Source organism: Aspergillus niger (assembly GCF_000002855.4).
Source record: "Aspergillus niger supercontig An18".
Lineage (NCBI taxonomy): Eukaryota > Fungi > Ascomycota > Eurotiomycetes > Eurotiales > Aspergillaceae > Aspergillus > Aspergillus niger.
Window position 1 is genome coordinate 1005289 of NT_166533.1, and position 23980 is coordinate 1029268.

At 51.9% G+C, this 23980-nt stretch overlaps 8 protein-coding genes across 8 annotated transcripts, besides 2 other annotated features; 4 read left to right on the plus strand and 4 right to left on the minus strand.

Annotated features, from left to right (window-relative positions):
* Positions 1-871: 871 nt before the first annotated feature.
* An18g04300 (uncharacterized protein) lies at positions 872-4756 on the plus strand (the record flags this gene model as incomplete). The annotated part of the gene is made up of 2 exons (XM_059745761.1): positions 872-4477; positions 4529-4756. 2 exons carry the CDS (start codon positions 872-874, stop codon positions 4754-4756), a joined length of 3834 nt encoding a protein of 1277 aa, XP_059602923.1.
* A 386-nt stretch (positions 4757-5142) lies between these two features.
* Positions 5143-5768, plus strand: An18g04310 (40S ribosomal protein eS12; the record flags this gene model as incomplete). Its single annotated transcript, XM_001398853.3, has 3 exons — positions 5143-5145; positions 5244-5568; positions 5644-5768. The coding sequence occupies 3 exons, from the start codon at positions 5143-5145 to the stop codon at positions 5766-5768; spliced, it is 453 nt and encodes a 150-aa protein (XP_001398890.1).
* Positions 5769-6329: 561 nt separating this feature from the next.
* An18g04320 (uncharacterized protein) lies at positions 6330-8357 on the minus strand (the record flags this gene model as incomplete). Its single annotated transcript, XM_059745762.1, has 2 exons — positions 6330-8132; positions 8334-8357. The coding sequence occupies 2 exons, from the start codon at positions 8355-8357 to the stop codon at positions 6330-6332; spliced, it is 1827 nt and encodes a 608-aa protein (XP_059602924.1).
* A 1043-nt stretch (positions 8358-9400) lies between these two features.
* An18g04330 (uncharacterized protein) lies at positions 9401-10607 on the plus strand (the record flags this gene model as incomplete). The annotated part of the gene is made up of 2 exons (XM_001398855.1): positions 9401-9576; positions 9632-10607. 2 exons carry the CDS (start codon positions 9401-9403, stop codon positions 10605-10607), a joined length of 1152 nt encoding a protein of 383 aa, XP_001398892.1.
* A 203-nt stretch (positions 10608-10810) lies between these two features.
* On the minus strand, positions 10811-12225 carry An18g04340 (uncharacterized protein; the record flags this gene model as incomplete). Its single annotated transcript, XM_001398856.3, has 5 exons — positions 10811-11353; positions 11445-11761; positions 11831-12035; positions 12117-12124; positions 12174-12225. 5 exons carry the CDS (start codon positions 12223-12225, stop codon positions 10811-10813), a joined length of 1125 nt encoding a protein of 374 aa, XP_001398893.1.
* A 361-nt stretch (positions 12226-12586) lies between these two features.
* An18g04350 (uncharacterized protein) lies at positions 12587-16403 on the plus strand (the record flags this gene model as incomplete). The annotated part of the gene is made up of 5 exons (XM_059745763.1): positions 12587-13106; positions 13186-13987; positions 14532-14959; positions 15295-15529; positions 15686-16403. 5 exons carry the CDS (start codon positions 12587-12589, stop codon positions 16401-16403), a joined length of 2703 nt encoding a protein of 900 aa, XP_059602925.1.
* Positions 16404-17917: 1514 nt separating this feature from the next.
* Positions 17918-18923, minus strand: An18g04360 (uncharacterized protein; the record flags this gene model as incomplete). The annotated part of the gene is made up of 2 exons (XM_059745764.1): positions 17918-18381; positions 18458-18923. 2 exons carry the CDS (start codon positions 18921-18923, stop codon positions 17918-17920), a joined length of 930 nt encoding a protein of 309 aa, XP_059602926.1.
* Positions 18924-19053: 130 nt separating this feature from the next.
* Positions 19054-19750, minus strand: An18g04365 (uncharacterized protein; the record flags this gene model as incomplete). The annotated part of the gene is made up of 3 exons (XM_059745765.1): positions 19054-19086; positions 19157-19179; positions 19240-19750. 3 exons carry the CDS (start codon positions 19748-19750, stop codon positions 19054-19056), a joined length of 567 nt encoding a protein of 188 aa, XP_059602927.1.
* Positions 19751-20486: 736 nt separating this feature from the next.
* Positions 20487-20498: a sequence feature (Short protein (An18g04370, CAK43241.1) was converted to a misc_feature.).
* Positions 20499-20639: 141 nt separating this feature from the next.
* Positions 20640-20708: a sequence feature (Short protein (An18g04370, CAK43241.1) was converted to a misc_feature.).
* The last annotated feature ends 3272 nt before the right edge of the window (positions 20709-23980 follow it).

Below are 23980 nucleotides of genomic sequence, written 5' to 3' on the forward strand. Positions count from 1 at the left end.
TCTAACTGTCGCTGCTGCTGCCGCTGCCGTTGGTGTCATTTAATCCCATATTATTTTCTTATTCGTATTCTTATTTCTTTAAGTTTGTTTTCTTTCTTTTAAGTCACAATTATTTCCATAACAATTTCTGATTATTTTGAATCCCTTTTTATTTACCCTTTTTTCTCTGTTGCTAGTTCGCCCTCCGGATCCTCCAGAAATCTTCACTAACCACCCACTAAGACCCAACTAACTTCACGGACGGCGAACTACTCCTACCGCCCTGGTCCTGCTACCAACTTCCACTACGGGACCGCCATTACCTGGTAATTTCGCCCATCCCAGTGCCCGTCGGCCGTTTCAACTTCTCCCATCTTCTTTCATCTTTTCTTTCTTTCCACTATTTCTGTCCTCTCGACTTTAACTTCTTTCCCACCCCCCTTCAACTCTCCATCCAAACCCTCCGCTTAGTTCCTTGACTCTTATTTTCTTCCCCTCTTCTTCCTCCCCTCCCTCCCCCTCCTTCTCCTTCATTTGGTCCGATTAATTACCTCTTCTATTCCTCTTACACCTCCCGACCGAATTCCCTACTACTTGCTATCCTGTCGCTACTTTCTCTCTTGACTTCACCACCCACCTTTACACCCTCCTCTGTCCCCTCTCGTCACTCTTCAATCCGCCTCTTCACCCTTCTCTCGCTCTCGCTCACTACCGCCCTGACCTTTCCTCTCGTCCGGTGAAAGGAAATAAGCTGTCACTACTTATCTACATCTAGCGTGGTCGAGCACCAGCTTCCGCGCGCAACTGCTGGTGTATCTGACCACGGGTCTTCAAGTCCGCCACGGCCCCCGAAAATGACGAGCAGAACCCCCAGAAATCGAGTGCTACCGCTATGAGTGATGTTGAGGCTGTCTCCTCCCTGCCAGCTTCCCTGGATGCCGGACAAAGCGCTTTTGCTGTCAAGGTGAACCACCAGTCTACCTTGGGTCACCCGCCTTCCAAGAGGACCACTCCCCCGGTTGCTCAGGAAGTGGATGCTCCCGCTAAAGAGGTAGATCCTGCTGTCGGGGACGGCGATGGGCCACCGAGCCCCAAGGCTGACTCGGAGGCAGAAACCATAATCCAATCGGGCCGTGAATCTCTGTCGCCTGAGAAGAGACGGAAGTTCATTAAACATGAACCGAAACGACGTGATGATGCAAATGACCATGCTGATGCCGCTGAGAGCGATCTTCCTCCTAATGATTTGCAAGTGAGAAAGCGGAAGTCGGCGGACGACGATGATGATGTGCCCAGTGAACGCGACCGTCCGGTGCGCCCGGCTAGCCCTCAGCGGAGGGCTGGCTCGCCACCTGCCCCCATAGTCAAGATAGAGAAGACTGAGGAACCCCAGACGGTCCCTAGTCGAGTCGAATCGTCCCATCCGATCACATCCGCACCCAGAACATCAAGGAAGCGCAGCTTCAGCGAGAGTGTCGACGGGGAGGCGGATGCTCGTCGAAATGCACGTCAACATCACTCGGCAGCCCCCCGCGACCGGGAGCGACGAGATTTGAACGGGATTTCTCTACCTCGCCCGACACCGAACGATCGATCCGTCTCACCAGTTCGTTCTCACAAGCGGACAGCATCCGGCCCTCAGCTCAGCAGCGATCTGCAACGGAAGAGGAAGGCACCTACCCCGCTCATCTCTGGGGTGCCAAGGCAGAGTTCCGAAGACAGACAGTCCGTCTCCTCATCTACTAGCGGGTCTCCATTGCCCAGTGCCTATGTACGGAAGGTTGCATCTGTGGATGGTGCGTCGGCGTCTCCCGCAAGGCCTATGGGGCACAAGAAACAGCGCGACCAAAATGGCCGGACGCGACTTGCACGTGCCTGTGCCGCCCAGGAGTTGGAAGTAGCCATGGCTCGACATGCCGAACGACCAGAGGATCTCAATGTGGCCGACAATGCGGGCAATACGCCACTACAAATTGCCGCTCTGGAAGGATGTGCGTCCATTGTTAAGTTTTTGCTGGACGCTGGCTGTGAGGTAGAGACCAGGAATATCGACAGGGATACGCCGTTGATAGATGCTGTCGAAAACGGGCATCTTGATGTCGTCAAGCTCTTGCTTCAGGCCGGTGCAAATCCCCGCGCAGTCAATGCTGAAGGCGATGAGCCCAGTGATTTGATCCCCTCAGACTCGGAGGACTACGACGAGATTCGGCGTGTTATCGAGGAAGCAAAGGCGAACCCACGCCCGAGTCGTCGCTCAGAAGAGCAAACTGGTTCTGGGAATAGGGAAACATCTTCCCGTCGGGTTGCGATTAATAGTCCACGTGAATCGCCACCGGTCAGTGGACAGCGAAGTCCGCCTTATGCTGGTATCACGAGCAAGCGGAAAAGTGTCAGGAGCGAGGCTACTCGGAATGACCTCCTGTGGACCAAGGCTACACCAGAGAATCTACAAGCATTCGCTGCCAAGGGCGATATCGCTGGAGTTGCCAACATTCTCAATGTCGGGCAAAGAGCGGATCCTGAGTCCATGATCGCCGCAGCCAAGGGTGGTCACGATGAAGTGCTATCCCTATTACTTGGCATGGGCGATGCGGATCCTGATCCTGATCCCGTATCGGGCGCCTCTCAAAAGCCGGGATACAACACCCCTATGTTGGCAGCGATTGGCCGAGGCAACCTTCCCGTCATCAAACTGCTCCTTGCTCAACCAAGTTTCAATCCGACTCGTCGTCTGCACAAGGACCGTACCTACTTCGAATTGTCTCGGGAGCGCAGGGCTGATAACTGGGAGGAAGAATATGATCTTCTGCGTGATGCATACGACGACTATATCCGGACGAAGAAGCAGCGCAAAGCCGAATTTTCATCACCACGGCGAGTGCGTGATAGGGAGAAGGAAGGCAAGCGAACCGGTCGCAGAGAATCACCGTCTCCGGGAGGTCGGCCTAGGAAAGCAATGGCGAGCCCTGGCCGCCGGGATTCGTCCAAGGATACAATTTCGAAGGAGCGCAGGAGGGAAGCTATGGCTCATGGAAAGGAAAAATCCAGCCTATCTCGCCCGAAGGTTGCCCATGTTGGAGCCGGTGACCAGGACGCGTCGCGTTCGGAGCCGGCTCGGTTCAAGGGATCTTCTGCGAGGGACGGTGAATCTACTCGTGGCGATGAGGCGCCCAAGAGGAGACGACTAATTGCTGGACGGCCCCCAGATCGTGATAGGAGAGTTCCTAGTGTACCTCCATCCGAGTCCATGTCGGGGAGAGACGAGAATACCAAGACGCGCCCCGATCCTTCCGAACCCGCCACTTCCAGACCTGGACCGCCGCATTTGAAACGCGGACGCAGCAGTGTTAGTCCCGATAGACCTCGATCTCGTGATACCGATGCCGAACGGCACTCGCGCGATATCCAAAAGAAAAAACGACGTGTGTTGTCGGAGGACGGCACACCTAACATTACCAACGGAAGTGTAAAGAAGAGCCATCCAACCTCGGAAGATCTCAAGACTTCTGCCCGTCACAAGGATGATACTCAGGCCACAGAGCCTAAACGGGAACGATCGAGGGAGCCCGACATCCCGTCTAGGGCAGCAGAGAAGAACCTTGTGAAGGAGGAGCAGGAGAAACTTGAGACTCAAGGGTTAGAAGATATTCCCATGGAGGAATCAACAAGCACCGCGGAGGCTGAAGCTAAAGCCAAAGCCGAAGCCAAAGCTAAGGCTGAAGTTAAGGCTAAGGCTGAGGCCAAAGCCAAGGCTGAAGCCGAAGCCCAAGCTCAAGCCCAAGCCCAAGCCCAAGCCGAAGCTGAAGCCGAAGCGCGTCGGCAGCAAGAAGCCCGAAAAGCTGCAGAGCGACAGGCAGAGGAAGAACGCTTAGCGGCAGAGGCGGAGAAGGCTCGAGTAGAAGAGGAAGAACGGGTGGCGCGGGAGGCTCGTATTGCTCAGGAGAAGGCTGCAGAGGAAGAGCGCAAGCGGAACGAGGCGGAGCAACGGCGGATTAAGCAAGCCGAGGACGAGCGCCAGAGGCGCCTCGAACAGGAAAGGCAGCGCCTTGCTAAACTGCGCAGGGAGCAGGAAGAGCAGGAACAACGCCGGCGAGACGCCCTCCCCAGTCGACTCAGAGCTGCAGCAAACCTCGTGGGCTCGAATGATCCACTGGCGAAGAGTCATGCATGGCTCAAGAAATTCATGCCAGTGGTGACAGCTGAGACGAAGCAGCTTGATCCGTCCTGCGGACCGGCGGTGGCTGAGGAAAGATGGGTTCCGAATTACCTCGTCGCACCATTACTGGCGACGAATGATCTTCAGCTATCTCAATACGCGACATGGGAGAAGCGCAATGCGACACCTACGCAGCGCATGAACTTGTGGCGTGTCACACGAAGGATGCTGGTTCAAGCGGAAGAGACTGAGTTTCTTAGCTCGTCCTTCGAACAGATCATGCAGAAAGACTGCGAAGCACGACCCAAATACTTCGAGATGGAACATGTATTTTGGGTTAAGGTATGTTGAGCCTGACAAACCAATTGCTTGAGCACCCGCTGACGTATCTAGCTGTCTGATTTTATGGATCTCGTTCCCCACATACCGCACCTTCATGGGTTGGACATACAGTTTCTGAAGATGCATATTGATCAGGAACCTAAGCCGCAGCCAGTGCTTGAGCTGCCGCAGGCTAATGGACATATATCTGGGACGCCGATTGAGGAGGCGCCCGGACTTTTGGGAGGAAATGGGTTGACTAACGGCTATGGACACAGCCGGCCTAGTACATACGTCTAATTGTTTGTGCTTCAGCGTTCTTTTAGCTTGACGCTAGCCTGTACAGGTGAAATCTTTGATGTATGACTATGATACCTGATGTGAGATGTTGGATAAACCAGTCTGATACTGTAGTGATATTCGTAGCGATACTCGTAGTATATGGCAAAAAAAGGTCGCTGAGTAGTAGCACCGCAGTAAACATGCATATCACGTGACATACAACTTTAACCTCATCGCATCCCACGTGACCATGACTAATGCGTAGGGCACACATTTAGCGAGAAAGTAGCCCAAAATTGCGCGCACCACTCGCCCAGCACCACCACCTACTAGTCTATACAAGAACAAACACCTCGACTCTTTGAGGATAATCCGACATCTCGTCATACAACACAACTTTCAAAATGGTGCGCCCACCCCCTTTCCTTCCTCCCCCCTCAATATACACAACAACACCACCACCACCACCAACAATATACTAACAATGGATATTAAATGAATACAGTCGGACGGAGAAGAGACCCAATCCAACCCCGTTGTCGCCGCCGATGAGGTCGAGGTTTCGGCCGACGCTGGCGCCGGTGGCCAGATGTCCGTCCTGGATGCCCTGAAGGGAGTTCTCCGTATCTCTCTCATCCACGACGGACTTGCCCGTGGTCTGCGCGAGGCCGCTAAGGCCCTGGACCGTCGTCAGGCTCACATGTGTGTCCTGAACGAGGGCTGCGAGGAGGAGGCCTACAAGAAGCTTGTTGTGGCTCTTTGCTCCGAGCACAAGATCCCCCTCATCAAGGTCCCCGATGGAAAGATGCTTGGCGAGTGGGTTGGTCTTTGTAAGTACCCTTTGGTTCCTTTGAAGATTTGACCGTGTGGGTGATGTGTTTTGCTAATTGGGGTTTGTGGTATAGGCCAGCTCGACCGTGAGGGTAACGCCCGCAAGGTCGTCAACTGCTCTTGCGTCGTCGTTAAGGACTGGGGTGAGGAGTCCCAGGAGCGCTCTGTCCTCCTTAACTACTTCCAGACTGAGCAGTAAATTGCTCGTTTTCCCATGAAGTCTGAGTTGTAGTAGGGGTTTCACCTTTTTTTTTTTTACCCCCTGGGTGGTGTGATTCGGTCGGTGGTGGGGTCCGCGGGGGTTTGTATGTGGTCGGTGGTGAGCGATATCTTTCTGGAGGGACGGGGTTTGTGAATTCGGTTTTACGGGCTACGGATCTCTCTTGAGTGTGCGTGCTGCTACTGCTGCGCGTGTCTCTTGCTACCTGCATGTTGCCCACCTGTTGTATCTAGCTACGATTTGGGTGTCTCTTTTATGATGACGTGGATCAAACAATTGACGGATCATGGTACTCTAATGTTTCTTCTTTCCCTTAGGGGGTTGGTGGTAGGAGCGCGTAGATCCACAATGTGTAGACTGATGTAATGTAATTGGGTAATATTTGCACAATTTGACAATGAATGCTGATACTGGTATAAGAACACCCGGCTATGCAAACATTGTCCCATCCAACGCCATGATAAAGCAAAGCCCAAGATTAGCAGTTTACATATGACACGAATGTAACAGACAGCTGTGCCGTAGGCTGTTTTTCGAAGGTTAGCGGAACCCGTATGAGGGACGCACCATTTTCTTCGACTCTGGCTTCAATGACAGCTGCTGGTATGGCGAGCTGCCCGGATCGTAATATAACCCTTCAATATTGCCACTTTGCCGGTTCAGTGAGATATAGTAGAATCCCGAAATTGTCAGTCCTTGTCGGGAGTCGGTGGGTGTGATGAAACAGCGTTCTAAGGCTCTTATATTAGTTTTATTTTGAAGACTCTCTCTTAATCGAAACTCACCCTTCCATCTCATCAGTATCCACTGCTTGGATAACTGCTCCGTTACCCACTTCCGACTAACGAGTTTCCGCGTCATTTCCTCATCGCTCAAGTTCTTGAATGGCTGCAGCTCCCGCCAATATGTACTGTCAATCTCCGCATCTGCCTTGAAGTTCTTCGTTTCGAGCGTGTGTTTGTTAAAATCAATAATTTCCCCCTCTAGATATGTGACGATATGTGCATCATGCGCCGGGGTCGTTTTGTCCGGTATGTTGTATGCTTCCATGGTACCCGACAGCGTCATATCGTCCGGGTTGATACTATGTATGGTGACCTTTACCGGCCAGTTCTCGTCCTTACCGCCTCCGAGGTGGTATATATTATTAGCCAGGTACCGTCGTCCTGTTGTGGTATATACACTGATGCGACTGTTGTCACTCCCATTGACAATCATCGGGTCCTGGGATGCGGACGGGTTGAGCCCTCGTTGTGCAAAAAGCGAGCTCGCACTGCTGGCAGCCCGCTGCGACCCCGAGAAAACCATACCGGGACGAAGCCATGAACTGTCTGGCGGCGGCGCTATCGAACTGATGTCGAGGATAAAGTCATCCTCGTTCCCGTTAAGGAAATCAGTATGAACAAAACCCCCTGCCGCCGCTGAGGTGAGGCTTTCCTCAAACGAGGTAGAGTACCGCAGGCGATCCAGATATAGGATGGTCTCCTTCAGCCGTGGGTTTGGAGGGTTGTCCATGTGTAACTGTCGATGAGCGCTTATCCGAGCGCGTAGGTCATTGTGAGTCAGAAATCGTTGCGACTCGCCCCGGGCACTGGGAAGGAAGCGATATGCTCGTGAGGCTGATGGAGGACCTGGTCGCTCTCGACTTTCATCTGAATCCTGGGAAGCTCGTTCCCGCTCTAACAAATATTCGTGAAGCGCCCGCGCGCGCGTCCGCGAACCCCGCTGTTGGCGTCGCACTGACTGTAGGAAAGCCTCTGTTGTCGAAAGGGCTGGATCGCTTTGGCGATTGAGACTGCTATCGGAAGGTTCGTCTGGCAAAGCTGGAGGACTTCGACCAGCGGCATCCCGGCGCGCGTGGCGACGAGCAGCTGCGTAGCGATCGGAGAATCGGCCGAACCATGAGATCGTGTTACTTTCGTGAAGCGGCTCGTAGCCTACATCATCGTCGTCATCATCAGAGGCCGGAGCCCAGCCGTACACCGAGCGTGAATTCGACATCTGACCTTCGTAGTTGGGGAGATTAGTCGGGTTGGGGTTGCCGGAAGTGTCGCGTTGACGGCGCACGATAGGGATGCGGCGGTTGATTTCGATGCGCAAGTGAGACGGGTCGTCCAGCTCCATAGGCTCTAGATCAAGGTCGGACGCGGTCTGTTGTCGACGTCGGCGCTGGCGACTGAGTGAAGAGGTCGAGTCTGGTGGGGAGCGCACACGAGATCGGAGAAAGCTCACGTTATCATCATGAGCGTCATCGGACACGGCTGCGGGGAGCGAAGGAACAGGCAAGGAGAGCGCGGTCAAAGGCCGAAAAGAAGAAGCGGAAGACGACAGAGCGGGGGGATCCTGTGATGAAGGAGAGAAAGTTAGAGTGGAAGCTCATCTGTCGATAGCATCAACTGAGAAGGCAAGGCAACGTCACAACATCGGCTTGGTACTTCAATCCCACGGTCGTGCGCAAAGTCAAAGTGGCGACCGTCCCGAGGTATGGGATACGCAGGAACAATCACCATGCACGGAGGGCCAAAGCAAGTAGTGAAAACTTACAGATGGCGAGTTGACGGGGGGCATGATCTGAGTGAAAGAAATGGGTGTAGATCGAGTGGCGGCGGAGAGGCAGTCCGCCAGGGAGGAAGATGGGCAATACAAGAGCGCATCCACCAGGAGTCGGTCCAAGGAGAAAGAAAATCCCCGATAAATAGCAGCTCAAGACAGAGAGCGGGGGCGAGTGAAACATAAATTCCCGACCGTTGGAAGGGTGCAAGAGACGAGCGGCGATGCCGAAGCAGCAGAAAGTGAGGAACAAGTGAGGTTTTGACTTGCAGGAAGTTCGATTCCAAAGCAAATCCAAAAGCCGCCGGTCACTGGATTGCCTAATCGGGCACCCCTCGCCGACTTCTCGTTTTGCTACTTCTTTGGCTTTGCTTTCTCACAATGTTTCTGCCAACTTCATGCCTTCATTATACTTGCTGACTTGCTTCGTGTCTACATTTTTGTCCCTGAAATCATCGCCATTCCTCGTATACAACGGGATTCATCCCTTCAATCCCCTGAAGCTGGGACCTGTGCCTGGACAGATCCCCGGATGTGCCCCATAGTGATACTCCACTAAAGCATCTAGATTATTACAACCCTCACGGAGGCTACTCACTTTATCTCCAACTGAGAAAAGTCCTGCACGGTCATATCATCCATCTTCGCAAAACATGCAAGGGATTCTCATTCGACTCCACTCATGAGTACTTCACGCCCCGAAATCATGTGGACTAATGCAGGATGACAGCGTCCGTCTATAAGCCGAGTCCACTATGGCTTTAACGGTGCGTTTCAAGCCAAAGCCAATCTCTTCTCATTCCTGGGCATTCTGCATGGTCTGGCCTTGGTCGATCGGATGCCGTGTCGCCAAGTTGCACCATTGCGAGACCCATCTATCCATATCCTCCGTGATGGAGCCAAGTTGTCGGTAATTCGGCCTGGTAGACGGAGCAACTCCGATTCCTCTTCACGATCATAAATAGTACTTATTGTCATTGTGTCTTCTACGTAATGTACCTGCCAGTCCACCAGGCGATTGATCCATCATCAACCAGCAAACATAGACCCTCGCCAGCATCATGGTCAAGATCAAGTCTATCGAGTACTTCCGCGTCCCTCCCCGCTGGCTCTTCGTTAAGATCGTCGACGAAGATGGCCAATGCGGTTGGGGCGAAAGTACTTTAGAAGGCCATACCGAGGCCGTCGAAGGCACATTGAATGCACTATGCAAGAGATTTCAAGGCTACGAAGCAGAGTACATATCCACCAACCCTGTTGGGCAAGCCATGCAGCTAACCTCGAGTGACCAGTGACATTGAGCACATATGGCAAATGGCCTGGCGTCTGGGCTTCTACCGCGGGGGCCCGGTCTTCATGTCCGCCATTTCAGGAATTGACATCGCACTCTGGGATCTGAAGGGCCGTCGACTTGGTGTCCCCATCTACCAGCTCCTCGGAGGCAAAGTCCGGAACAAACTGTCCGTCTATGCATGGATTGGAGGAGACCGGCCCTCCGATGTCGAAGCGGCCGGGAAAGCTCGTCTCGCGCAGGGCTTCAAAGCCATTAAGATGAATGCCACTGAGGACATCAACTGGCTCGATTCCCCCCGTGCGTTGGACTCCTCCGTTGAACGACTGAAAACCGTCAAAGCTCTCGGCTTAGACGCAGCCCTCGACTTCCACGGCCGCCTTCACAAACCAATGGCCAAACAGCTCGCCAAAGCCCTGGAGCCGCACCGCCCTCTTTTCCTGGAGGAGCCGCTCCTCTCTGAACACCCCGAAGCGATCAAGCAGCTATCAGATCAAGTTTCTTGCCCTATTGCCCTTGGCGAGCGTCTCTACAGCCGCTGGGACGTTAAACGCTTCCTGGAAGACGCGAGCGTCGACATTCTTCAACCTGATATCGCTCACTGCGGAGGCATCTCCGAGCTACGACGTATAGCGTCCATGGCGGAAACGTACGATGTTGCGATTGCCCCGCATTGCCCCCTGGGGTCCATTGCTTTGGCGGCATGTATGCAAGTGGACTTGGCGACCCCTAACTTCGTCATTCAAGAGATGAGCCTGGGGATGCACTATAATACGGAAGCGGGCGAATATGATATTACTAGCTATGTCAAGGATCCCAGTGTGTTCGCCGTTAAGGATGGATACGTGGATGCTTTGACGGCACCGGGATTGGGGATTGAAGTGAACGAAGAGCTGGTCAGGCAGTTGGCGGTCAATTCTGAACCTTGGCCGCCTAAGGAATTCTTTGGACCTGATGGAGGGATCCGGGAGTGGTAGTTTGCTCAAAATCCTTTAGCGTATCTAGCATAGCGTGAATGGACGGTATTGACATATACAACAACATGATGAAACGGGCTATGCAGTGCTTCCTCTATCTAATAAATCTATGTACTCTTCATCGAGATATATTTCTCAATGTTCTAATATCAGTATCGCCATTAGAAGAAAAGTCCCGCATAACACATGCTGCAAACTCATAATTAGGCCTTCCTTGCCGCATTGCACTCATCCGCCCGCTTAATGCAGTCGTTGATCATATTCCAGAACGCATCCAGATCCACACCACGAGGAATGCAAACCGCATTGGGGTTCGCCTCAACCACAGACCGACCCAGCGAGCCCACCAGCGCAATATCAGTGCCATGAAGTCCGTCCGTGATGACATTGACGGAGAAGCGCTCTCCGCCGCGGTCGTCGAACTTCAGGACCTGGTCGGGGTGGTTCTTCGCGTAGCCAGGGTTTAGGGTCGACAGAATGACCGCCACAGCAAGGGGATCATGCAGGGGAGGACCAGTGGAAAGACCGAAGACGGTTTCGTAAGTGTTAGCGAAGAAGATCAAGAGCTCGTACAGCATCTGACGCAGGGTGGTGGGCTGGACGGAGGCATCGTCCACGCCGTGGCGGACGAGGTTCCGGACGCTCTGGTCGGCAAGGACTTGGTGGGTGAGGTCGAGAGTGATCAGGGTGGTCTTGGATGCGACGACTGGGTCGCTGAAGATAGCTTGGGAAGCTTCGGGGTCACACTAATTTTATATGGCGTTAGTGATGGTAGATACAGGAGGTCGGTGGCTTGAGAGAGGGTTGCCTTGTGGGGTAGTAGTATAGGGGACATACGTAGATGTTAAACTCAGCAAGAGGCGTTACGTTGCCAATTCTGTTTTCTTGTCCCTTGAGTCTGCTCATGGGAGCATCGGTGAATCCTTCACCAACACCGCCACCCATGATGGTCAGACCGGCAATGTGCTCCGCAACCTCCGGGAAAGTCGCGAACAAGAGGGCAACGTTGGTCAGGGTGCCGGTTGCAACAACCCATGGTGTGCCCTTGGGATGCGCCATGAGGGCATCCCGCATGGCCAGAATGGGGTTTTTGTCTGTGATTGGGGCCGTCGAAGCCTTGGGCAGAAGGTCGGTACCGTCCAGACCAGAGTCACCTACATTCCGCAAAAGTTATTCTCAAGGGTTCCTGCTTTGAGGAAAACACAATTCTGCGCAATGCTTACCGTGAATGTTGGGCGCATGAAGGGCGGGTCTGCAGAATGGCTTCTTGCTTCCGGGGTACACAGGGATCTCTGGCCGGCCGATGGCCTCTAAGACGCGAGTGGCATTGATGGTGGTGTTCTCCAGTGAAGCATTGCCGTGGATGGTAGTGATACCGAGAAGCTTCAGCGAGGGGTGGTGTGCAGCAAGAAGAATGGCGAAGGCGTCCTATATAAATGCCAAAGCTCTTCAGTGGTTAACCTTGTATACCATGTGTTGATTTTCTCCTGAGTCATAAGTCATACTCACATCGTGGCCTGAGGACCTGTTAGCGTGGTTATACTTGGATGAAGAAGGAGTACCTACCCGGATCACAGTCCAGCCACAAGGGAATTGGCGTATCCACTGAAGAATCCATTGTAAAGCCTGATCTAGAGGGAATAAAAGAAAAAAAGGAGGGGAGGCCGAGATGCCAGCGAAAAGGCGATTGCGGGGATTGCTGCAGATAAGAAAACCCCGTGCCGATAAGCCTTATCAGCGGACACGGGGCTATATCAGCCCTAAGCCCTACCTTCCTGATACGGAAGGGACAGAGCGTCATCCCTCCAAGTCCGTCGCAGTTGCCGCGGCCTGCTGCTCTTGCTTCTCCTACCTGATGGCATTCTCATCCGGAGCGCCTTTCTCTCCGACGACTTGGTTCTTGTCTCTGTCCTGTACATACTCGTTATCATATCGGTCTACTCTTTTCGCTCCCGTTCTGCCTGCTTTCCTGCGATGAGATGACCAGCGACCCTCTCCGCCCGGGCCTCCATCCGCTGTCGCATCTCAAAGCTGGTCCAACCACCTCCAGCTCGAAGTCGACTGCTGTGCCCTCATCTCCGACTCTGCAGTCTTTTGCCCAAGCTCCGACGCGCCCGCAACCAGTCAAATATGCTAGTCGAGAGGATCCGGTTAATGCGACGAGCGACAAGGCGACGATTGCTCTAATTCGACGCATCCTATGTCCCCAAGCTGGTAACCATGGGGGTGCCACTACTCCTCAACCTCCGGAAGATCTGCTGCCTCCCCTGACGAGCTCAAATGAGGTAGATCGTCAGCTTTATGCGCTTATTGCCATCATCGTCAAAGAGTTTGTGTTCACCTGGTACTCAAAGATCACTTCGGATCAGGTGCTCGTGAGCGAACTCCTTCAGGTCATTGCGCACTGCACCCGCGCTCTTGAGCAGAGGTTGCGCGAAATCGATGTTGCGCAGCTGTTTCTTGATGAGATTCCTGCTCTCGTTGAGAGGCACGTTACATGTAAGACCTTGCGTCCTGTCCAACGTCCACTAAGGGTTGCATGAGTGCATGAGCTGACCGCGCCCTCGGTCGTCCATAGCATATAGACTAGCAAAGCAGCAATCAGCACAATCTTCGATATCTCCTCCGCTCCGCGAGATTTATCATGCTCTAAATCCGCATCCAGGCCTCTCACCGATCCCCGACCCATCAGATGCTCAAGCTGTTGCGCAGCAAAGAGAAAACGAATCAATTTATCGACAACTATTGGTCCACGGCATGTTAGCGGTGCTACTCCCCACGGAGGACCTGGAAAATGCTTCTCTGCGAACTCTGCTCGGTGACATCCTGGCAGATCTTGTGCTGGGCAATGCAGTGGCCGGGAAAATCAGCGAAGGATGGTTCTTGTGGGACAGTATCACGAAGGTGGTCGACAGGGTAGGGCGCAACGAACAGGAGGAGGATGTAGCGACTGCAACCCTGGGTCAACGATCCCGACTTCACAAGTACGGTCTCCTCTCTCAAGAAGCGTTCACGGAAGGTCATTCGTCGTCCCACGTCCAAGTGCCAGTTCCCGACTGGATCTGGCAAGCGCTACAATATGCCTACATGATCTACGTGACTTTACGTTTCATTGTGATCGGCCTGTTTCGCGTTGCATCCGCACCTCCGGTTACTGCGTCCCTGACACCATGCCCTCCAACCAGCAACGCGGACGGAACCCCCTCGTGCGCAACCTCCAAGAAGCGCCCGGTGCTGGACTACCGGTTGTATGGCATGGTCTCGCAAGTGATGGATGTGCCGCAGCGGATGCCTTGGCTGTGTGGAATGCTCGCACTGATCCAGTATCTGATCCTGGCCGGTCCAGGTAGATTGGGTGATACGGATAGTGTTCTTGATAGGTGAGTCGCACATCCCGATTTGAAATTTCTCAAACCCTCCCCCCCTCCATCATCACTCGCAAGCAATCTCCTACAGGCCACCGATGGCCGTTGGATTCAGATGGGTGTTTCGAAGCGCCAGACGGCGCGACCCTAAGGGGCATGTGGTGTCCCTACTGTGGAGAAGCGGTACGGTTGGATCTCCGAACCATGATCTACACATGTGTTTGCGAGAGTGACGGTCAGAGAGACTGCTGGTGCGGTGGTTGAGAAGCAAGCCATTGGAGTAAAGACGGCGGGCCAGCAGGAGCATGCAGGTGGGATGCGCATTGCGCGCATGCTGCAACGATCACTTGATCGCCTGGTGGATGGCTGCCCCCGCCCGCGCTCGTCTTCTCGACTCTCATTCGTCTAGCCCCTGGCCGTCCTGTCATTACCAACTCTGACCGGCGCGTATTGTTTTATTACCAGACGTGTACCGTCCGTTACGTGACACTGGCCTCTCGTCTGGCTTGCCAGTTCTGCAGACATCAATTTCCAGTTGATTAAATTGCTTGCTGGCTAGCATTTTGGGCGGGCGGGCGGGCTGGCTGGCTGGCTGTGCCCACACCCCCCGAGGGGAGAAAGAAGGAGCTTTGACATCCTCTGGTCATGCCATCCGGGACTGGGGTGTCTTCGGACATACCGAACTACTACTTACTTTCTGGTCTGGTCTGCAAGTCCGCTGCCGTCTGTCAATGGGTCTGTCAATTTGGGCCGTGGGCTGGCCCGACCCTTCCGTCCCGTCCAGCTCCAGCTCTCTTTTTTGTGTCGTGCACAACCTGGTCGGAGGGGCAGTCAAAACAATGATCGCGGCATCGATCGCACAAGATTTAGAGGGGAAACCGCAAAGGAAAAAGCAAATTGTGCACTACCAGCTAGTTGGCTACTTCCTTCGAAGTCAAATCGAGCGAAGATTGCCCATCCCTGCCCCTGGAAATGGGCGTAGTCGAGGTCCTGGCCCACGGACCGACGCTAATGGGCATTCAAAATGAATCATGACGATCAGGCACCTATTGGTTGAGCGGAACGGTTTTACGACTTGGGGATTTGCATGGATAGGGCGAAATTCGTCCTGTTCTCCATTTTCGAGCCAATCAATCACCTAGTTCGCCCCCATTTCTGTCTTCTGAGATGGAATCCCGACTATGACTCGCCGGGCCCCTATGTGCGTTCAGACACGCCGGAGGGGGCCCAGGTTGGGTTTCCCCCGAACAACGCCTGAATCGTCATCTTTCTTTGCTCCGTCGCTGGATGGATGAACAAATCCGAGGCGCTTGTGCTCTCAGTCCGCGACCTTGTCGTCATCTTCACCACTGGCAGCATCTCCATTCGCACCAATGGCTGGTCCAAGCTCCTGTACTGCCCCCCTAGCCAAGCAGATCCCTCTTCTAGTGCTACTGGTCTTGCTCACTTTATCGGAGTGTGGCCGTCATTACTATCCCGATGGGGCAAACCGCTTCTCCACAGTCTGAGATTCTGTCAAATGTCAACTGTTACCTCGGGGCTATTGCGGACCTCCCCGTGTGATTTGACTATTGACTCCTTGTGTTTCTTTCCCCTTCGGGATGACTGCCTTACCTCGAACCTAATTATCGTTTTTCCACTCCATTTTCATTGTTCTTTTTTTTTTTTTTTTTTTTTTTTTTTTCTTCTTACGTTTTTTTTCATCTCCACTAGGTTCCTTCACGAGACCATCCGCGATCATGTCCTGACCCCCGCTCTTTTCCCAAACCTGCTTCTGGCGACTAGGGCCGCGCTCTTTCCTTTGAACGCCCGGCCAGCGTCCACAGCGGTAGATGGTCGCGCCGCGGCTTCGGCGCCGCAGCTGTCCGTGCAGCCTCCAGCATCTCCTATGGTGAAAGGGTCTGTTAACGACGCCGCTGGCGCAAGTGACGCTTGCAGTAGTGTTTCCTCGTCTGGTGTCTCCGCGACAGCGCCCTTATCGCCGGATCCGCAGCCTTCCACGCCCGACGTCGCTTCTATCAAGCGACGCTGTGCGACCAGCATTCTCTCCCGGCTTCCTCGCCCAATCGCACGTCGTTTCTTTGGTGTCCCGTCTGCTCCTATCGAGCACAACCCGCCGTCCCGACACCGAGGGCGACTGAATAGCTCCGATGAATCTGAATCGCCCTGGCTCGACTCTCCTCAGGCGTCATCGACTGTCTCACCCGCAGATTGCGGCCACGAAGAGTCACTCCTACTCGCTGCCATTGAGGAGATTCTCGACCTCTTTGCCGATGATTATTGCAATAAGCATTTAATATATTCCATCATAGAAGCCATTCTCACAAAGCTCCTTCCGGAGTTGTCTGAGCGCAGCATCGCCGAGCTAATGGAGGACAGGGGGGTACCCCTGGCCTCGAATTTGACTCCACCTACCCATGCGGGCTCATAGACGGTGTACAGTGTACGCGGAGTAGTGGTGTTCGCTACATCGAGATATTCCCCTAGGATAATAATGTTAATGATACCAATATCGCATAAGAACCATTTTTGTCGCAATGCCGTAGGCAAGTAGTGCTAAAGCCACTCAGTTGAGCGGTATGTAACCCTCTTAATACCACGTGCCCATGGGGTGGTGGCTCATGGTGTCAACTAGGGCGTGCCACAAGAAAAAGGGTGGGCCCAAACTAAGTCGAAGTAAACAGTTCCCTTAGCTCAATCCTCGTGCATGCCCCAGAATACAGGCGTTGCAAAAGGTCTTTTTTTTTCTCGACCCCACCCACCAATGGCATGAATCCACAGGCGTCACGTAGTAGTAACAATACACCATTGGACATGATGAGAGATCACCAAAAAGAGACAGCATAGTAGATAATAGTAGTATGATATGTAATGGTTACAAACACATGCCGGCATGGACAGGCAAGCAGGTCAAGTACCGGGATGGTACAAAAATGCCATCCTGCCTGGACCGAACGTCAAAAAAGAAACGAGGCAAACCTGCAGAAGAGTCAACGAATGACAAGGCCTCCCGATCCAGGCGTGCTAGCGGGGGGAAAGGAAATCCCGGTTGCTGGCAGGCCGAAGGCAGGACCTGACAGGGTCCCTTATAAATGGGTACCTTATCTGTCGAATCAGGCCAGCCCATCTCCCCAGAGACAGCGCATAAAGGACCGGGGGGAGGATCAAACAAGGTATTAGTTGGTGGGAATAGCGCAGAATGCGGTGTGAAAAAAAAAAAGATAATCACTATAGCGAGGACAAATAGGAAAAAAGGGAAGTAAAGAGGGGAAAAGAAAAAGCCACAATTAGTCTGAAAACCGTATGATCACGGGCCTTCCAGGTTGTTTGCCAGTTGAGTTTAACCCGGCTGGCAGCCCTATCAACGCACATCAGGTTAATGCACAAAGAGTTCCAACGATGTTCAATGAACAGAGGAAAGTAAGCAAAGACAGGCACAGAACAGAGACACAAATGCAGATGCAGGTAAATCCGCGCGAGCGGGTAAGTTCTGGATAATATGCTCGTCTCGAGACAAAAGTATGTGAGCCAAATAGTGGAAGAAGCATTGAACAAACATCCCAAGACCGTATTCCAATGTGACACTCCTCTCAACACCATAAGATCCTTCGAACAGGATCAAGTACCTGGGTTTCCTTCCCTCCAGACCGGATATTTGAGGTTGCCCTCGCGCGGTGTATCAACAACAAAAGAAATTTTTCTCAAGGCTTCGACAATATTGCAGAGCCGCTGACTGACAGAAGATTGTTCGATCTGGCATGAAAATGCAATGTTAAAGCAGAATACCGCCCGGTTAAAATAGTCCTATGTGGTATAAAAGAAAAGAACATCAGAGAAACACCAAAGGAAATAATTAGAATAATATGCCAAAGTTAGCGATCACAAGTACTCAGTACCCGTATATGATGCCATGGTTCGGGAGATCAGCTGGCAAGCAAAGACCGTCTAGCCAAGACTGTGGATACTTCTCTTCCTGTTCAGTTGTGGCGAATCATCGTGTTCGTCGATTCGAGTGAGGCCCCCTGGGAGTGTCACTTGCTGTGCCTTGGCGAGCTCAAGCCTTTCCATCAGCTTCCCAATTGTCATATAATCGTCTGCCCCAAGTCCTGAAGGCTGCTGTTTAAAGTAGTTCATCACAAGTTCTAGTGCTCTCCTAGCTTCATCCTGGGTTGGCGAACCCGGGGAGCTAACTGGAGACACAGTGTTCGACTTTGAGAACAACGGTGGGTATATGGACTTGGCTTTAAACTCCGGGTTGCTGCGATTGCGTTTGATTGTATTCGCCGACGTGTCAAGCGCTGGGAGAATTTTCTGATCGTGATGGTCGTCAGGGGAAGATTGATGTTCTGAGACTGAGAGTGCCTGTCGTAGCGCGGCTTTTGTCAAATGCTCGGAGTTTTCGTAGTGGCCTAAGACTCGGGTCAGACGAACTGAGCGGAAATGTTTGGCTGCGTGGTCTGGTGGAATTGCCGTCCGCGGATGAACCAAGAGACTGGCTAGTAGGAGTGAATGGACTTTCCGTCACGAAAGTGGATGTCGGGCTGGTGAGCCCAGCAGAGAAAGAGCATGTTGTGTCCAGCGATGTTGTACTCTTGGTATGCGTGTGTTGATAGTCACTGGCAATTTCTGCGAGACTCTGAACAAGCTCGCCCCTGATGTTCTCATTGCTCTGGACGGGCGATAATGGCAATGGTGATAGAAAGCCTGTTGGGGATGTAGGCGAGAGCAACGTGGGCGACTGGACGGCAGATGCCAGTGCTGAATCAATGCTTAAACAAGTAGGGCTATCCGATTCGCTCTTTGTGCTGGTCCAGGAGCCCTTGCGATTCCTTGCACCCATCAAGTTATACTTGCGTTTAAATTTCTCCAACCAACTTGTACTGAGCACCTTCTCCTTGCCATCTGAACTGCCACAAGTACTAGCAAAGAAAAGGGCCTTCTCACGTATCATCTCATCGTTCAACGGATAGCCCTGTTTTTGATAGTTCCGCGCCCAATTAGACAAAGCCTTCTCGATATCTGGGACTCTTCCTTTGGCCCTTTTGATAGGAGATCGACTGCCATCGTCCGGATTAAGATACTTATCTTTCTGCCGCAGGACCTTTGAAACAGTACTTTGAACAGAAAACAATGTCAGTTAGACGGGTATCCGGGGAGATGGGGATTCAAGAAGAATAACTATACCTTCTCTCGACACCGAATAATGCTGCAAATCGCACTGATTAGTCTGAAGAATCTTCCCTCAGTGGGATCAGAGAACGCTTTACCTCCAATGTCTGTTTGCTTGGCTGTCTTATTCTCCTCGTGATAAAGACACATCCGCCGACGGTCTTCATCCGTGAGAGTCCTGCGTGGCGTTGGGTTGCTATTCGACTTTCCACTGGACGACTTGCCGGTGGATGATTTGCCGGTGCTCGACTTGCCGGTAGATGCCTTGCTAGTGGAAGCCTTGCGAGGGATTGCTGGAATGGTTGGCACTGGGGCAAGTGTGGGTGGTGCCTGCATCAAGGGTACAGCTGGCATGCCCGGTTCTGGGAACGGCCCTTGATTCGAAAGCATACTAGGCCAGGAACTCGGGGGTGGAGGCATGGCTATTGGTAATGTCTCATAAGGTGGAGGGATATCGACGCCATAGGACGGGTCTAGTGGTACGACTCCGTATCCAAATGCTTGATAATCCAGCGTTGGAGATTGCTCGGAGGGACTGAATCCACCTATATCAAGCCAGGAAGTTTGCGCGAAATCATGTTCCTGCGCATGGCTGCTCTCTGTGTCCATGTCTGGCGAGCTAGCCCCAGGCGTGGAGGTTGTATATGGAGGATGAGAGACTAGGAGGGGTAGTGATATCACAATTGTCGTGAGTGGTGGTAATGGTTGCACCGAAGTCAGTGCCCGAGGACAGTCTATCGGCGCACTATAAAGATTATAAAGACCGAAATCGGGCGAATTGGGAATTGATAGACAGGTGGAATAAGCAATGAAAGGTAGTGCCCAGTAACGATGGACAGCTTAAGGCCAAGACAAGGTAGGCAGACGCATGTTCGAGCTTGAACGGATGATAGACGAGGGAGGATGGTGCGATTACGGAAGCTGAGGCGCTCGCATGCATCAACTGGAGCGAATGGAAAGCGAAGATCCTCGGGAGCAAATCTCCTTCACACTCGTGATTCGGAAAGGTTTCCAGAGTAGCGCATACCAGACACCTGCAGCAAGCTTGGAGTCGGTCTTTTGCTGTACAAGGGGAAAAGACGGAAAAATGGAGAGGCGGGTCGTCTTATTATGGGGAGGGGTGGGAGGAAGTGCGGCGGGTGGGTAAAGCCTGGAGTTTAAAAAAGGGACAGGCCAGGCCACCGGCACAGGGACGATCAGGGAAGGAAGAGAATCAATTGGAGAAGGAAACAACGACTAGCAGATGGAGGTAAAGGTAAGGTACGGGAGGTACGTCAGTTCACGGACGAAACTGGGCGGAGAAAGCAGTAGTAGTAGTATACTAGCAGCAGTGGTTGTAGTAGGTATGGAAGGTAAAGTAAGTAAGTAGCAAGTAGTAGATATAGTAATACCCCCAATGCATGGATGTAGTAGGTTTGTGCAGTACGGAATACTAAGGAAGGGGAATGTACCTGAAGCGTATTCGTGGTATACTTACTCCTACTACTTCAGGTTTTAGCTGGTAGATCAGTCGGTATCCTCCGTACAGATGTCCTTACTGGGAATTACTAGTACTAGTCGGTCATGAATGCTCTCTAGGTAACCTGCTTCCTGTTCTGCATCAGCCGATGAGAATCGATACAGATAGATAGGACCTCCTACGGGAAACTAAGTACTACTAAGTTACTGAGATACATCGAAGGGCTGGATCCGACCGAATTGACGAGGGGGATCCCCGGTTCGTTGATACCTAACCTATCAGATCTATCCAAGGAGATTATTACGGACAGCCAGACACGAGGCCGCCGCCGACGATGCGATACATCCAGATTTTCAGATAGCGAGGAAACCTGGAGCTGTGAGATAATTAAAAAATTAAAATGGAAGGGTAGGGGGGAAATAAAAAAAAAAAGAAAAGAAAAGAAAAGAAAAGAAAAGAAAAGAAAAGAAAACTAAAATAAAATAAATGAATTAGAAAATAAGAAATCAAAAATAATAATAATAAATAAATAAAAAGACGCAGGTCTTGCACGACGATTGGGCCGCGAAATCGAATAGTAAAGGCAGGCACGCTAAACCCCAACCAGGTGATGGGTGGGGGAACTGCCGCTGATTGGCAGGGATCTAGATTGACCAGCAGGGATCCGATTTTGGGTCCAAATACCGCTAAAGGCGCATGGTAAGGCCTCGTACCACTTCGGGTCAGCATCCTGTATGGTGCATGACGGCTCGTATCGTGGTTGCGAATGGTCCGTTCCTAGCAATCAGGCAAAGTAAGTAAGTAGCAGCAGGCTCCTTGAGCTTGACAAGATGACATTATGATGGAGGTGTGTCTTCTCCTCCCACCGCAGAGATTTTCCTTTTCTTCCTGATGTTACACTGGAGGTCAAGTACACCAATGACCGTTAGCCTAGCGTGGTATATACCTGGTTAGTCGAGATCACTCAGAGGGCATTGGGTAGAGACCGTACCCGATTTCAAGTGGAGCAGCAGAACATGGTAAGCATAATGTCGTTGATAATTCAAAAAGGGCAATTGAACGGTGGATGGATGAAAGGGATAGGTCAACTACGAGAATAGACAAATAACCTTTTTTGTCATTCCTTTTCCTTGTCTATGTCTTCTTTCTTTCTGTACGTTGCCTGTCCTTCTTTTTTACAATCTTAATGAGTATAGTTTGCTTTGAACATTATTTCTCGACCTATCTATCTTCTTGTTATCTGCTTTCTTTTTTTCTTTCTGTCCACTGTTGGCTTGTCTCGCCTCTACTTAGTTTATTTGTATGAATGAGGCGCGTTTATCTTCCTTTGGTTCTGTAGAACAGTCATTCTCAAAGCAATATATCCCGCAAGTTGGAAGAAGAGAGATGTGAGTGGGTCATGCACCATCAAATAGATGATGGGATCGGCCTCGGACCAAAGTTATGGACAATCGAGAGGAACCCTCGAGGGCAAACCAAGGTTCAATTGACGGAACGGGGAACGGATCGATAAACCGCTGAACCTAAATGCCCGCATGACATGCTTGCGGACAAAGAAAGAACTTCGAAAATATACTGGAATGTCGCTCATGATCAAGCGGCGAAATCCCAACGGTTTCCTACTGGAGATACTTCCCGGGATGATAAGTGGGATTTTTTCAATTCCCAGCACTGACCGGCCCTTGTCGTTTTGTGGCGTTGACCGAATGTCAGATCTGACTGAAGAGGGTGGAGACAAGGGGGGTGGTCGCATGAGATGAGGGGAAGGTCACTAGAGATGTAGAAGTACTAACAGGTCATCAGGAGATAGTGAGTAGTTAGTAAGTAGCCTGGGAGGGAGGAGGGGGGAGAAGGGAGAGAAAGGAAAATGAAATTCACAAAAAAAAAAGTAAGAAAAGGGAAGGGGGGGAAATATCGGAAAAGAGAGGAAATATGAAAAAATTGACACCGGCAAAAAGCGGTCGATCTTTCAAGGAGACTAAAGGCGATGAGGCCTGAGTGGTGCAGCTGGTTGAGCTAGACTGCCACTTTCGGAAGTAGTTTCTGTTACCTTACTGGTATTAGGGAGGCTGTCAGAATATGATTCCGACGCCGAGTTTCCGTCCATGGCATAATAGACTTCACATCTGAGGACTCCGTATATTTCCCTCGCTCTCCTAGTGCTTAGCGCAATCCGGCTGAATAATGATTATTCAATCATGGTTACAATGTAACAACATTATTTTTTCTTTTTCCTTTTCTCTGCTTGGAAGTGACTCGGGCCTGCTCACCAATAGTTGACGCCCATGCCAGCAGCCAGTCATCAGCGAGTAAATGCGATCTGCATAGTACTTTGTCACGAGAAAATATCGTTAGAAGATTATATGGACGAATGAGAAGCGGCAGATCGATTTCAATTTATTTTGCCTGCCATGCTAACATGGGGGTTGACCAGGGTTGAAATCCGGGCTCCCCCTATCAGAACGTGCACAGACCGGATAGTTCTAGTCAGAGAGAGTCGGTTCCTTTTAGCACGACTGAAGTTCAAACCAGCATGAGGTCCTAGAGCTAGGACCCCACGGTCCACCTGGGACCCGCTGCGGTCCACTCCGGGCCGACAACCTAAGTAAGCAATGCAAATCGTCGCACAGGTTGTAACCCAGAGAGGATGGCAGGAGTGGACTGAAGAGGGGCTGTCGTTGGTCTTCTGGAAGCGATGCAAAGGCAAAGAAGGTTCTTGGGATGGGAATATAGCAAAAAGTTGGAATTGAATCAGGCACGGGGGGGCTCCGTTGGTGCGAGTAACAAAGGGGATGGATTGGGCGGATGAGTTTCGACGCATTGGGCCATGCTTACCTACCCGCCTTGAACGTGAAGATAGTGATCGGCCATTGATCATTCGAGGGTAAAACTTTTCCTAGGTCCGGTGTAACTTTCTGGCCACTGCGAATCATTGCAAGCTTTTAGCCTTACTTGTCTGACTCCCTAGGAGTCGGAGTCGGAGTCGGTTGATTAGATTTAACTTCCTGTCAAAGTGCGCCCCCCCTCCTCTTCCTCCTTCCCCCCAAATGTCCGCTAAAACAGCATATCTCATCATCCAACACAGTCTGGCCAGGTACTGATTAGATGAGGGGGAGAAAAAAGGTACTGCATTTCACTTCGATCCTCTGGCCGTGCGACTTGGGTGCCCTGAGCGGAACGCGACAGGTCTACATGCAAGTGCAGCCTTACTGGGGCTTCAATAGTGCCCAAATAGTACTAGGGGCTAAGAGTTCCCCGTATTCAGTCTTTTGGTATCAAACGTTATGTAGGTACGTATGCTGTACTCTTTAGGGATGTGAGACTGATCTGGGATCATTTCTGGTTGCATCTTCCGTTGCCAATCCGCCCCGCATGGGTGG